Source organism: Oreochromis aureus, linkage group 10 (genome assembly GCF_013358895.1).
Source record: "Oreochromis aureus strain Israel breed Guangdong linkage group 10, ZZ_aureus, whole genome shotgun sequence".
Taxonomy (NCBI): Eukaryota; Metazoa; Chordata; class Actinopteri; order Cichliformes; family Cichlidae; genus Oreochromis; species Oreochromis aureus.
In genome coordinates, this window is record NC_052951.1 from 12,559,235 (window position 1) to 12,574,607 (window position 15,373).

Genomic DNA, 15,373 nt, shown 5'->3' on the forward strand with positions numbered 1-15,373 from the left:
GGCTTACCACAGATAACATTCAGATATTTTAAGCTTTGTGCACCAGTTCACCCAGGACATCTCCCTGTTTAAACATGTATTGTGCTCATGCTGATCTTTTGACTCTAACTACTATATCAGGCATATATTCCAAATTTTGCGGTGGCTTGCACGGACGGTATGACGCAAAACTGCATGAAAAAAGTGCCTCAGTCAAACAGAAAGTAGTGTTTGCTCGAGTTATTTGCTGTTTTAACAGGTGAGGTTCTAGTTATTTAAGAAAAATCTCAGGTGTAATTGGCTTAATGATAATATTTTTTTAAAAATTACAGGTACGTTTTAGCATTATTAACAAACTAGGTTTCACAGGCTGTTAAAGCCGATGTAATTAAACCTCTACTTAATAAAGGCTGCATTCAATCCAAGTGCTTCAGCCACTTATCGACCTAAATCCTGCCCCAGTATAGCTGAAATCCTTTAAAAAGTGGTTGCAAACCAGTTTTGTTACCAAATGGTCGTTTGAATTGTTTCTGTCAGAGAAACAGTTTAAACAGAACTGGTGAAAGTTTACAATCTTCTCAAAGACTGACAGACAAGAGAATCATTTTATTTGATGCCAGTGATCCCAATGATTTATTACTGAAATTGGAAAGTATCATTGGGTTTATAGGAAGCACACTATGCTGCTTTCTGTCATATTGACAGTTTGTTTGAGTAGATGATGAGTCAGTAGTCCAAAAGTTCATGTGTTTGGTGATAGCAGAAGTTTGGAGTCCTTGGTAACATAAAACAGCTCTTTGGGACCGCCTTCTTTCATCTGTGCAATAATATCTAATTTAAGAACACCCTGTCTCAGAGTGATGCCAGTGAGTCCGTGCATTTTAAATTCTTTTGTAATTCCTTACTATCAACCTGCTCCTATATATCTCTGAGATGCTCTGACTGGTCAGCAGTGCTATAGTGAAGTTGCTGAACTGACTTCCAAAAATTCAAAAAATTGGTGTAAAATCCTTCTGCTCAAATTTAAAACCCTGAATGACCAGGTTCTTCAAGACCTCACATATCCATATTATCCTAACAGAGCACTTGTTGGTCTTACAATTTCCAAAAGTAGAATGGGAAGCAGAGCTCAGCTATCTGATCAGCATGTAACCAGCTCCCTGCCTGAGTTCAGGAGGCAAACATCCTCCCTTCTTTTAAGATTTCTTTTTGATGAAACTTATAGTTAATGACGCAGAACCATCCGTTGGCTCACTCCATATAAATGTAGCTATTTCATGTTATTAACATGTACTCGTGGCATTCACTATAAATGCCACTGTGCTAATTTGTACAGTGCACTCACTTGATCCAAAGAAGGACATTCAAAGTATTTCAATTGATTGCATTTCACTTATTGCAAGCTAATTGAAAGGTTTAGTTGCTTATACTGACTTACCTGCACATTTCTCCTGCCTACAGAGCAGTGCAGTTGTGCAAACTTGTTTCATTTAATTTACTGAATTTGTGCTGTTTTTTCTAATTATGTAATACTTCTGCAATAGCAAATGCAAAAAAAAAAAAAAAAACAACTCACGGGGCTCATGATCATTATTTCAGCTGTGTTGTGTTTAGACCTCTTGTGGCTGCATAATGTTGCTTTCAGTGTGTGTTACTGTAATATCTGCTAAACGGAGGTTGTATGAAGTAATATCTGCTAAACGGAGGTTGTATGAAGTGTAATTAACTTTTACTTGGATGTACCATATTAACTTCAAATGACTTATCCTACTCGAGCACTGCAAACTCAAAATAAACAAGTTAGTGTAGTTCACCCCTCTTAAGTTAACGTAACTTAATGTTTTTCGAGGCAACAGTGTAAAGGAAAAGGTTTGTGTTCTGTCCTCTTTCTCTCTGTCTGTCTTGTCTCTTTCCTCACTCTCCATCTGCAAGTACATCTGGATCTGGAGCTGCATGAGCTGCATGTTCCTGCATGTTCCTGATATGAGTTTGATGGCTGTACAGTACCACCCTGATGGGTTTTCCACTCCACTTTAAGCTTGCCACCAACATTTGGTGATTGTGAGAATTTGTGAAATGCACAAAGGTAATTGTCATATTTCCTTTGACATTATTGTAATGTCACATGTATCCAAGTGGTATGGTATAAATAAAACAGAGCTGAACTGAATGTATGAAGAGGATAATGCAAGGCAGCAGGGTTATACGGAGCTACAGACACAGCTGCCTTTGTTAGACTCGAGTCCCAAGAGGTCAGTAGCAATTCTATAATTTAAAGTGGGCATCAATGATAAAAGAGCCAGTTGCATTAAAGCCAAAGTTTCTCACCAAGGTCATGCTAAGGTGTGCACGATGAGCAAAGATGGAAAACAACTCTCTGTCTGAAAGTGAATGTTTCACCGAGCACAGATTTATTGTGGATATTTGAGCGAGTGACGCGTTGCTGTTCTGGTAACAAGATGTCTCATTAATTTTGCCCTCAAACCAGCAAATGTATGAGGAGTACTGCACGGGATATTATACCTCCTCTTGTCTTTTTGCTTTCCTAATACCTAAGACTGATTTAATATACTTATATAATCTGAGCATCTCTTGGTCATGCTCACTGTGAAGCACTATTTTCTCACCAGTTCATCCTGGCTTTGATTGGGCCGACCGTCCATCAGTCCTTAAAATACTTAAAGACCCATGGATGGCTTAGGTTGTTTTACAACTAATTTGTGAATGTGATAATTTCTAGATTACATCAGCACCTCAGTTAGCACACAGTGCAAAATACAGTGGATATGCTTCTACTCCCACCCCCCGCACACTCTCTTTCCACACCGTGGATTAAAAGCTAAGGAAGGTTAAGAAGTCAAAGCTTGCCAGTCCTTCTCACTCTTCCATTTCTTTCTTCCATTTACTTGTTACCTGTCCCCAGCTCTCTGCCAATCTATTTTTAGCCAATCCAAACTCTGGATCAGAGCTGCGCTTCTTCTCACGCACCATCCCGTTACTCGGTGCTTTCAGATTGGTCCCAATCCAAGACAGGGACAGGAAGAACGAAAGCGAGGCTAAGCTACTGGAAATGTGGATATATTTAATTTTCAGTGTTGTCTTTGGGAACTTTAGGTACAAGTGGAGATAGCTGATTTTATTTATTTATTTGTTTACTTTTTACTTCACGTGACTTTTGGATTACATATGGTAGTTTTTTTCAACAAAGGACCACCGGTATCTGCTCCTGCTGGGTGCTTTAGTATTCTTAATCCACCTGGAGCTCGGATGGTGCTGATGGACAAACTGCAACCCTGACATGGCTCCTTTGTAGAAAAACTGCTCCAGGTCAGAATTTATTTTCTTGTAACATTTATTTTATTGAATTCTCTTCTATAGGTCGGTCACTATTAATGAAAGCAATGTGTTCATCAGCCACTTCTGTATAGGTGAGGCCACTGACATTTCAAGGACTGACTTTTCTCTTGTAAACTAGATCTGTCTTTGACTTTGAAACAGACTTTTGGGGTATTTAACTCAATAAAATGATGCATTTTTCAGTGGCATATTAGAACAAGCTTAGTGCATTCTAGTCCCTGCTCCTCTTAAGATATTAGCAAGTGATAAGCCCAAGTCAGTATTAGCCACTTTCAGGAGCCTTGATGGTTGCTACTCATGTGCTTTAACTTAGCTTTAGGACAGGCTAAGAAACACTGAAAGTTGTAGGTGGTTTAATCCCCAGTTTTAAATTTAACATTTGTTTATCAAGAAATCTAATTTAGAAGATTTTTAACTTCTCTGTGATCTACCTTTATTTTTATTTATTTATTTATTTATTTTACAAGTAATCTTGTAACTTTCAGCATTTAAAGCCTAAAGCATGAAATAATTCCCCAAAAATTATGTTTTTGAAGCTGGAGTGTTTCTTAAATCTTCTGACAAAAACAGACAACACATAAAAAAATAAAATAAAAATATTTTGCATGCATGTCTGAGCTTTAATTTGAAGATTTTTTTCTACATTCACCCTTTATTGTGGAATTTATTGCTTATATTAACATATAAATGGATAAGGGTTAAAATCACACTGTAAAGGTCTCAAAAACTCATGTATAAAGTATGACACACTTGACATCACAGGGTTAAGATGCTGACTGAAGCTTTTATACTTATGTTCCCATATATATTTAATATATGTATATAAAAAGTATGTATGGGAACATTTCCAAACTGTTTTCTAACCCCACCAGAAGCAGCTGCTGAGGCCTTTTGCTCTGCTGTCAGTGCTCACTTACTACCACTGAAAATGTGAATTATCAAATTGCAATATATATTGAATTTCCAGTTGTGTTAACACTTACATAGGATACTTTAAAATTAATTTCAATAAATTCAGTTTGTATTGGCCAGAAATTCAAGTTAAACTTTAGAAAATAGCTTATGTGTCTCTTAAAGGTGAACCCGAATCACCTATGTACGGCCTGCTAAGCTACATTTTGCACTTTAAAATTTTTTGTTGTTGCTTTTTTTTTAGTTTAAGATTTTTCTAGAAGCTGATTTGAGGAAGTGGGATTCCAGAGAAAGCAAGAAATGAAAGACTTTGGCAGGGAAAAGGAAGCTAGACTAAAGAAAGAGATGGCCAGATTTAGCTCCGTGTTATCTGCCATTTGAACTGCATGGCCTGGGCAGAGCTAATCAGCTTGTTACACACATGCCATTAATTCTCAGAGGAACAGGACAGGGACACTGGGCACCATTTCATCACCGAAGCAGATGGATAACTGATTAGATTCAACATTACATTCTGTAAATAAAACATTGCAGTGGGATGTGAGGCTAGCTTATGTGTTGATGGATGCATTTTAAAAACGCAGGACCCAAACACAGATCAGATTAAATGTCGTTCTACAACATTTCTCATTCTTTCCACCTTTTTTTTCGTTGGCAGTGATGGCTTGGAGTCGTGCTGTCACCTGTCCAGCTTTGGACTAGAGGGAGACATTCCCATTTACAGAGAAACTCTCACGCTAAACAGCCACCACTAGCCTTCTGTGTGTGAAGCATCTAAACAGCTGCGTGAGAAAATGGCACAACACATAGACCCCTGCTGTCTGCACAACCTCTCCTACCACCCGCGATGGCAGCACAACTTTATAAAAGGGAAGAGAAAAAAACATATATGGACAGACACTTTCAGCGGATGTAGTCGATTTGAATCTTTATCAGCATCGTCATCATTGTCAAAAAGGTCATTATCATCCAGACCACAGTTGCTATCATCTGCCCTGCAGCACACCAGGAGCTGGTGGAGGAACTGGTTTCTTTTGCCCTTTCTCATAGTCTCATTTTTCCCCCATCAAGCCTCTGCAACCACTTTCACAATGGCTCTAGTTGGACCCTGGACATGTGACCTATTATACTCAAAAGCCCTCCCTGACTTGGCTGCCAGCCTTGCCATCAACCGCATAAACAAGAACACCTACCTCAATAAAGGGTACTGGTATGACTACAAGCTGATCAATGAGGACTGCCAGTCATCCCGTGCCCTGGCTCGCTTCGCTGGGCTCAAAGGTTATGCAGCTGCTTACCTGGGCCCAGCCAACCCAGGCTACTGCTCCTCAGCTGCTTTGTACGCCAAAGAGTGGGATCTTGGGCATCTTTCCTGGGCCTGCCTCAAACCCAACATGAATAAAGGACATATGTATCCTACTTTCATGAGGCCACTGCCACTCTCCTCTCATGTACTTTTTACAGTGTTGCGATATTTTCGGTGGGCCCACGTGGCCATAATCTCAGAGGAGTCAGACGTGTGGGAAGCCACAGGGCATGAGCTGGCCTCTTCACTTAGGGCCCTCGGCCTGCCTGTTAAACCGGTGGTCACAATGGAGAACAACAAAGAAGGCCCTCGGGCAGCTTTGACAAAAGTGCGGGAGACAGACCGGGTCAGAGGTGAGTTGCTAAGAAAACACAGTTCAACTTAGACAAAACTAACCCTGTGATGTCTAAATTATCATCAGCAATGACAGGAACCATAACTCTAACCACTAAGACTGTGATGTGATATCTGAATATTATTTTTTTCCTCTAATTTCCAAAACATAGGGTTGGGGTTCAGGTTAGGGTAGAGTAACTAAGCTAATCAGACCTCACAGAGTTACAAAGCCTGCACATGCTATATTTCACATGAACTGGGATTATAAACTGTCTTTAAACCTTACTTTCTAGTGGTCATCATGTGCATGCCCTCGGTCCTGATTGGTGGCCATGCCCAGTACCAACTTCTGACAACAGCCTTGGCTATGCGCATGATTGATCGTGGCTATGTGTTCATTCCCTACGATACCCTTCTCTACTCACTACCCTACAATGATGCACCCTACTATATGTTGGGCAATGACACCAAGCTCCGGAAAGCCTATGATGGAGTTTTAACTATCACCATGGACTCTGGTGAACGCAATTTCTATGAGGCCTTCAAACAAGCTCAGGACAGCTACGAAATACGTACCAGCACTGCCCCAGAGCAGGTGAGAACATCTAATAAGAAACTAGTTCATTAAGAAATGACAGAAAGTAAAAGACAAATCTCAAAGGATAGGAAAAAGACACAAATCTGAAGTTTAAATGGCTCCTGTGCTGTCCCTTCTTTAAGGTTTCTCCATTCTTTGGCACCATCTACAACATGATGTACTACACAGCTATGGCTGCTGAGCAGGCCCGCGCCAGTGAAAGCCGCTGGGTAACTGGTCGGATCCTGGCCGATGGCGAGGGTGGCTTTGAGTTCGAAGGATTCAATCAGCCCCTGAGGGCTGGCAGGAACGGTGAAGGCATGCAAGCTCAATACGTGGTCCTGGACTACAGCGGCATCGGCAACACCCTGTACTCCACTCATTCGCTTCATGCTTCTCACACGGACAGCAAGAGCGGGGGCTTGAAATATCTCGGCCGTTCAATCCATTTTGCAGGGAGCACTCCCAGCAAAGACTCAACCTGTTGGTTTAGCCCATACTTTGCCTGTACTGGAGGTGATTGTTCTTGTAGTGCCATTGCTAAAAACACATTTAAAAATAAGCCAGTGCATTCAAACTGTCTTTGTGGTTCTCTCCCAAGGCATAAGTTCGGCTGCTGTCTTCTTCCTTTTCCTGATGTTCATTTCGTTGATTGGATTTTTAGTAAACATCTTTCTTCGCTACAGGTATGTATCTGATTTTGTTCAGGCTTGTGTAGCTTACAAAATATGTAATGATTGTTTTCGGTCTTTTCAGGAGAGATGGCAAAGTTGGGTTCAGCTTTGGAGGTGGTGGCCACAGTGGTGGATCGACAAAGGTGGTGCTGACCCTTGATGACCTGGTCTTCATCAATACCCAAGTCAGCAAGCGGGTGAGTTCTGTGCTGAATCAATACTGCTGTCTTTGGCTTCTCTCTGAAATGCATGCACTACATACCTACAGTAGTATGGACTGTATGAAAGCTGCACATTGTTTACTCTGAGCTTACACATCCTCTTTGAACCCTGTGTGTAAGCAGAAGCTAAATGATGATAGTATAGCGAAAAGCCAGGGGGATATGAAGACGCCTCACCACTCAGTGTCCGGCCGTAGCTACTTAGCCTCCACGCCAGACAGCTCGAATGTTGCTGTTTTTGAGGTGAGAGTCAGATGTTCACATTCAGTAAACTTCAGTAAAGTGTTTAGAAGCTGAAGCCTTTCTGATGTTATTGGTGTCACAAATAATTTATTGTTTGTTTAAATGTCAGGGTGACTGGGTTTGGCTGAAGAAATGTCCCGCTGGATCAGTATCATGCGTCTATAACAACACTGAGAGTGTCTTTGTCAAGGTAAATGAAAATATGAGGGAAGGGCAGAAAAGGGCTATATATGTTTTTTAATGGATAACTGAATCTTAACTGTAGCCAGAAACCATTTGGTCATCTGAATTTGCCTTATCACCCTGGTCACAAAAGTTACAGTGAACTGATATCTAATATTGCCACTGTTTGCTTCTCAGCTCAGAGAAATGAGGCACGAGAACCTCAATCTGTTACTGGGGCTGTTCTTCGACTCTGGGATCTTTGGCGTTGTGATTGAGCACTGCACCAGGGGCAGCTTGGAGGATTTGCTCAGCAATGAAGAAGTGCGTCTCGACTGGATGTTCAAGTCTTCCTTGTTAATGGATCTGATCCGGGTAAGAGATTTATAAGGTGATCTGTCAGTGTTTCATTTCTTATTTTACCATGTTTGTCACACATTTCTACAAACTGTCATCAGGGTATGAAGTACCTGCACCATCGTGATATCATCCACGGTCGACTCAAATCCCGTAACTGTGTGGTAGATGGGCGTTTTGTGCTGAAGGTGACAGATTACGGGTTCAATGATATTTGGATTGCCCAAAATATTGACACAGATGAAAAGCCAGAGGGTGAGTGCATGCACATGCACATGCACATGCACATGCACATGCACATGCACGTAATAATTATTATTGTAATTTTTGTTTGCATGTATCATTTTTTACTAACTGTGCACTTTGTTTTCCTAAAAAAAAAGATCTACTTTGGACGGCTCCTGAGCTGCTGCGAAGTTCTAGTCAGAGGAGGAGGGGCACTTTTGCAGGTGATGTCTACAGTTTCTCCATTGTTTGCCAGGAGGTCGTCTCTCGCTCTGCACCTTTCTGCATGTTGGACATGCCTCCAAAAGGTAAGTAATATGGCACTACTTTTAGTACTTTTCATTAACAGTTTCAATCACAGTTAGCTGACAAGACTGGTTAAACTAAATCTTGCACTAATGTTTCTGCCTGGGCGGGTTTTTTGTTTGTGTGTATGATGACAGAGATTATCAACAAGGTCAAGGAGCCTCCGCCTTTGTGTCGGCCTGTCATATCAGTGGAGGAGGCCCCGGTGGACGTGATACAGGTCATGAAACAGGCCTGGAGTGAAGAACCAGAGCGGAGGCCGACCTTTGATGATATCTTCAAACAGGTATAAATACATGTTTGTATGTTTTCACATGTTAGTCTGTAGCTAGGTGGACACAGCTGAGTCTTTCTCTCCATGTGACAGTTCAAGAGCATCACCAAGGGAAAGAAAACCAACATCATTGACTCCATGCTGCGCATGTTGGAACAGTACTCCTCCAACTTAGAGGATCTGATCAGAGAGAGGACGGAGGAGCTGGAGGTGGAGAGGCAGAAGACTGACAATCTGGTGGCTCAGATGTTGCCCAAGTGAGTTTCCATCAGCTTTCGTTAGCACATGAAAGACATGACAGGATTGACTCCATAGCCTTAGGTATTGAGTTTTGAACATGATTACCTTCTGGGGTTGGCAGATTAGTCAACACCTCAAGCTGTTGCTGGATCAGTGCTTGGTTCAGAGGCTTGCTGCACTCTGTAGAAGCAATTTGAGATAAATTTGTGGAGTTAAACAGAAATATCTCAGGTGTATTCCAGTTATTCTCTGATTTGTTGAAACATTAATAAATGTACCATAAGCAATGCTCAGAAACTATGAGATGAGATTTTTTTCAGTTGTCTCATTAAACTAAAAGCTGAATTTACTTTAGTCATATAGTTATACAAGAACATATACAACAGCGGCAGATCTGTATTAAACTGTTGACTCCATATTGATATGTAGTTCTTGCACGTTTTTAGAAATAAGAACTAAAGCTGAATGTCTATATGTCCTGAACATTTCATATGTCTCACGTTTTTGTGAGAGAAGTTGTTTTCATATATGCATCTTTTCCACTTATCCAATTCTCCTTTAGGTCTGTGGCCCAGGCACTGAAGACAGGCAAGCCTGTCAAACCAGAGCATTTCAATGAGATCACTCTGTACTTCAGTGACATTGTGGGCTTCTCCACCATTTCATCTCTTAGCGAACCCATTGAGGTGGTCAACCTACTCAATGACCTCTACTCACTTTTTGATGCTATCATTCTGCTGCATGATGTCTACAAGGTGAATGTTGAAATACCAACATATGACATAAATGTCACCCAGATAGCTGCACTCAGGCTGAGCCTTTGCTCCACCACCCATGGTTCATTTCCCCATGTTACATGCCATTGCACTCTATTGCTGCTTCCTTCATCTGTCCTGGCAAACAAAATGAAATATATATTTTGTATTTTATATTATATAACAGTATTATATAGAATATATTTATGTGATGACCAACCAAAGTTCACTAGAAACGACATAGATTTAACTGATAACTGATGTGTTATTGTAGCCATGTCATTTCTTTCCTGTAGCTCCTTTGTTATTCCTTTATTGTCATCCTTTTGGGAAAAAATTAGGAGCTACCCAGAGATATGTAATCATCATTATCAAAGACACACCTTCTCATTTAATGGTTTTTCTTTATTTAGATGACTATTTACATTGTAGATTCTGACTGAAGGCATCAAAACTATGAATGAACACATATGAATTACGTAGTAAAGAAAAGAAAAGTGTGATATAAGTTAAAACGTGTTTTATATTTTGGATTCTTCAAAATAGACATGCCTTGCTTACTTTGATTACTGTTCCCAGAGATGCTGAGGACTTGTTGGCCCTCTTGCCGTCACTCTGCAGTCCATCTCATCCCAAACCATCTTGATTGGGTTTAGGTCGGGCGACTGTGGAGGTCAGGCCATCTGGCAGCTATTTCTCCATAAAGGCCTGATTCGTGCAGTCTCCTCTGAGCAGTTGATGTAGAGATGTGCCTGCTACTTGAACTCTGTGTGGCATTTATCTGGGCTCTAATCTGAGGTGCTGGTGACTCGGATGAATTTATCCTCAACAGCAGAGGTCTTCCTTGTCTGGAACTGTCATCATTTGAGCCAGTTTCGTCGTAGTGTTTGATGGTTTTTGTGACTGCACTTGAGGACACATTCAAAGTTTTAGCAATTTTCTGAACTGACTGACCTTCAGTTCTTAAAATAATGGACTGTCGTTTCGCTTTACTTAGCTGGTTGGTTCTTACCTTAATATGAATTCCAACAGTTGTCAGCTGTGTACTTCTGCACAACACAACTGATGGTCCCAACCCCATTAAGAAGGCAAGATATTAACAAATGAACCCTGACAAGGCACACCTGTGAGGTGAAAACCATTTCAGGTGACTACATCATGAAGCTGACTGAGAGAAGGCCAAGGGTTTGCAGCGCTGTTGGCAAAGCAAAGAGTGGCTACTTTGAGGAATCTAAAATATAAGACATATTTAGAGTTACTTATCATTTTGTCTTTGTGACATAATTCCATATATCTTGCTTCATATATTTGATGTCTTCAGTATGTGTCTACAATGTAGAAAGTTGTAAAAATAAAGAAAAAACACTGAATGAGAGGGTGTGTCCAAATTTTTGACTTCTATGATATCAGTTTGTGTTCAACTCTCCTCTTTTTCTCTTCTAGGTGGAAACTATTGGAGATGCCTACATGGTAGCCTCAGGGGTCCCCAACAGGAACGGCAATCGTCATGCAGCTGAAATGGCCAACATGTCTCTTGACATCCTCCACTGCATTGGGACCTTCAAGGCGAGGCACATGCCTGATCTCAAAATCAGAATACGTGTTGGCCTGCACAGTGGTAAATAATGTGTTCATCCTTTCTGTGCTGTGACAAACCCTGAATGTGTGATTTAAGCTTTAAGCTTCTCGCGAAGATCCCTAACTGGAGATGCTGTGAAATTTAATTCAATTCAATTTTATTTATACGGCGCCAAATCACAACAACAGACGCCTCAAGGCGCTTTATGTTTTTAAGGTAGACCCTACAATAATACATACAGAGGAAAAAACAACAACAATCATATGACCCCCTATGAGCAAGCAATCTGGCGACAGTGGGAGAGAAAAACTCCTTTTTAACAGGTAGAAACCTCCGTCAGAACCAGGCTCATGGAGGGCCGTCCATCTGCTGCGACCGGTTGGGATGAGAGAAGGAAGACAGGATAAAAGAAAAAATTATTTTAAAAAAAATTATAAATTATAAAAAATTCTGGGTTTAGAATTTAATCTGAAGAAAAAGGTCCATAATGATCTATCCACACACCTGCTTATAAAAGTCAAATACATGCGTAAAAAGTAAAACAGTGCAAATTAAATCCAAAGTGAATTCAGAGGAATAGGACCACAGGGACTAAAGCTGCAATGACGAGGAGGCATTTTTACCTCCTTTATCTGTGTCTGGAGCTTATTCCTGGAAGAGTGAAACACTATCCACTTAGAGTGCTGTCATCCAATTAACACACTGCATACTCTGGACTTCTGACTCTATACTGTGACTTTCTTTATGTGCACAGACGCTATATTTTCATATACTGGGTTGAAACTGTAGAGAAAAAGTCTTGAAAGCATACCAGTATAAAGAATATTTTATGATGTAAGGTATTGTTATGGAGGAAGTCTTTGTAACTTATGTGTACTGTTGTTTGCAGGCCCAGTTGTAGCAGGAGTAGTCGGCCTTACGATGCCTCGGTACTGTCTGTTTGGAGACACTGTCAACACAGCATCTCGAATGGAGTCCACAGGGTTGCGTGAGTGTCTTGTGCATGATTGTATGAACCACATGTTTCTTTCTTTTGCTCTTCTTTTCCTTTTTTCTAATGCTGGAATAGTGGGAGGGAGGTCAGGTGTCTTTCGGTTTGTGTGCATGCTGCTTGAAGCTAAATAGGGCTTTGAGTGAGGAGTCCTTCCTAATCCTTTAAGGCTATCAGCAGAATTAGAGGCCAATTTAAAGTTTCGGAATAAATGGCGTCAATGACCAAGTTTTTCTTGGCAACCTTCTACAAGGTGCACACATTTAGTAAATGCCCTGTAATTAAAAAAAGTAAAAAGAAAAGGAAATGAAAAAACCCTCTCATTTAATAGTGTTCTCAGTAAATAATTGTAATTAAAAAATTGTAATGAAAAACATTCACATTCAACTGATCAGTGGTAGTTTCAGTCACACTTAATCTAAAATAACAGGTATTTGCTACATGATTATACTGATTTTTTTAATATGAAGGGTAATGGGTAATATGCTGCCACCAAGTGGCTTAACCTCAGAAGGACAGTCTGTTTTCTGCCCAGTCTTGTAGACTTAGTCATTTTAAACCCGTGAATCCTCCAAGCCCAAGATTTTATATTAAACTGTGTATCTGTGCCAAAGCTAAGGTTTCGCCTGTATTTGCATAGCTTACAGAATCCATGTCAACCAAAGCACAGTTGATGTCCTGAAGAGCTTGAACCTCGGATATAAAATTGATGTCAGAGGCCTGACAGAGCTAAAGGTAAATAAAATGAAAAATGGACACCTGCTGAAGCATTAGATATGTGCTCTTAGCAACCGATTGCTGATGATTGTTTATTTGTAGGGAAAAGGTATTGAGACCACTTATTGGTTGGTGGGTAAGGAGGATTTCACCAAACCTCTGCCCGATCCTCGAGACCTTCCAGGGTAAGAGAATGGTTCTGTCATTTACACATGTTAGTAAATGTGATTTGTCCGACTGAATCCGTTTTGATCATTTTAAAGAAAAAGTTACTGCAATCAAAGTTGCTTGTTGTTTTCTTTGTTCCAATTTACGGTGCATAAAAAGGTGTGTTTCCTATTACAGGGGAAGCACTCATGTGATCAGTTTAGAAGAGATACCCGCCGACAGAAGACAAAAATTCCTGGATCGACAGAAGAAGACAAACTAGCCCGTGGTTTATCATTGGAAAGTGATCAGAGGTAGATCATTGACTGAAAAGTTGAACATGCAATATCTGACAGCAACTACACACAAGACTAAAGAAAATGTCTATATTAATCACATCAATCAATCCTTTGCTCTTGTATGAAAAAAGTAGGTGAAACTGTCTATGCTCTATATGTTTATTGGATGTTTTATACCAAAAATAGACAAAAGTGACACTGCAGATCCAAAATGTGTAGGTTTATAGAACAGCACATTTTGCCTAACAGAACGGAGTAACGATGAAAGTGTCTACAAATATGATTACAGTATTGTGTGTAATGCTGGTGTGCTGTACTGTATGTATTTGTACTGAACCACGTGCTTTATAGAGATTCTGGAGGGATGCTGTCATAAACACCTTAATGGTGGAAGCTATTACTGCCTGATTATTCATCTCAGCTATAATGGTGTCTACACTGGACTCACTTTAGAGGCATTAACCCTGTCACAACAACACAGAATGAAAACATTAATACATTTTTATAGCAATTTCAGCTACAAACCTGGATAGTACATTTAGAGCTCAGGTCGAGGGTAGCTCTGATTTTGCTTTTGTAGCGGCAGTGCTGTTTACAGATGATGAAAGAAGCCATGCCACCCAAAAGTGATCAAAATCTATATATATATTAAAACATGGTGGATTTGATATTTTATAGTTTTATTAAAATATATCTAAAAAATAAACACAATTCCTCTTTGGCCACTTGGTCTTTAAACATTTGATTTACATCTGTGGCCTGTTTGTTTCTAGCTGGATATTAGCAATATGCAGTGCTTAACAAATTTATTTAAGCAAGTAAGAATAAATATTTTTAGAAATCTGACAAAAACTCATTTAAAACAAAAAATTCTGATCTGAACTGAAATGACTCGACTACTAAAATTATTCTTTTCTGTTTGTGAATGTAAGTAAATGACTGTAATTCGTCATATTAATCAAAAAATTAATATTTTTGTGTTTGCTTTTTTTAAATTTTGAAAACAGTAAATTTAAAATTCATCAAAAACACCACTTAATAACAAATACGTCTTTATCCTATTCTTCTTTATCATGCACATCTGCGTTATGCTTCTCTCGCTGTAATACTTTCTTTTCTTTGTGAGACTACATTAACCGTGTGTTCTTTCTAATTAAATGTGTACTGCTTTACACTATGTTGACATTTTCTATCAAAACATAAAAGATGTAAGGCCCAAACCATTTGTCACTAACAGTGCACTAACACTGCATGCAGCCTATTACTGAAACACGCTGCATGCATGACTGAACGTGCTGTGTGTTCAACGGGGTCTTAACAAGACAGTAATAGGAAGACCTTATTTAATACAGTATGTGTGTTCTGCACTGATGCACAGAACGTTTGAATCAATTGACTGAAATGATCTCTAATAACATGCTTCAGCAGACTTGGATTTTTCACATGTATCGCCATCTTCTGCAGGAAAATGTCTGAATTTTTGTTTGGGAACTCTCCAAACAGCGGCAGTATCTAAAGTTCCTCTGAGATTGCATGTCCACCTCCGATGCCCACCCCTAGGGAATCCTGTTTTACAGAACAAATCGCAGATGCATGTGAAGAGGAAAATAGGAAAACAGGAGGGTGGAGTCCTCTAAGTCACTTGTTTTTGGCTTGGGGATGTATATACTGTACATGTGTACATAGTTATTTTTTCTTCGTACCCTGCAGGGTTAG

The 15,373-nt window shown here is 39.9% G+C and overlaps 1 protein-coding gene across 1 annotated transcript; it reads left to right on the plus strand.

The window, feature by feature from the left end:
* The first annotated feature begins 5,042 nt into the window (after positions 1-5,042).
* Positions 5,043-14,109, plus strand: gucy2d (guanylate cyclase 2D, retinal). The gene is made up of 18 exons (XM_031752455.2): positions 5,043-5,907; positions 6,184-6,485; positions 6,611-6,983; positions 7,069-7,153; positions 7,224-7,338; positions 7,486-7,605; positions 7,715-7,795; positions 7,966-8,142; positions 8,226-8,379; positions 8,508-8,657; positions 8,793-8,941; positions 9,023-9,186; positions 9,732-9,924; positions 11,368-11,542; positions 12,393-12,491; positions 13,135-13,229; positions 13,314-13,396; positions 13,557-14,109. The coding sequence occupies exons 1-18, from the start codon at positions 5,043-5,045 to the stop codon at positions 13,639-13,641; spliced, it is 3,465 nt and encodes a 1,154-aa protein (XP_031608315.1). The 3' UTR covers positions 13,642-14,109.
* Positions 14,110-15,373: the final 1,264 nt, after the last annotated feature.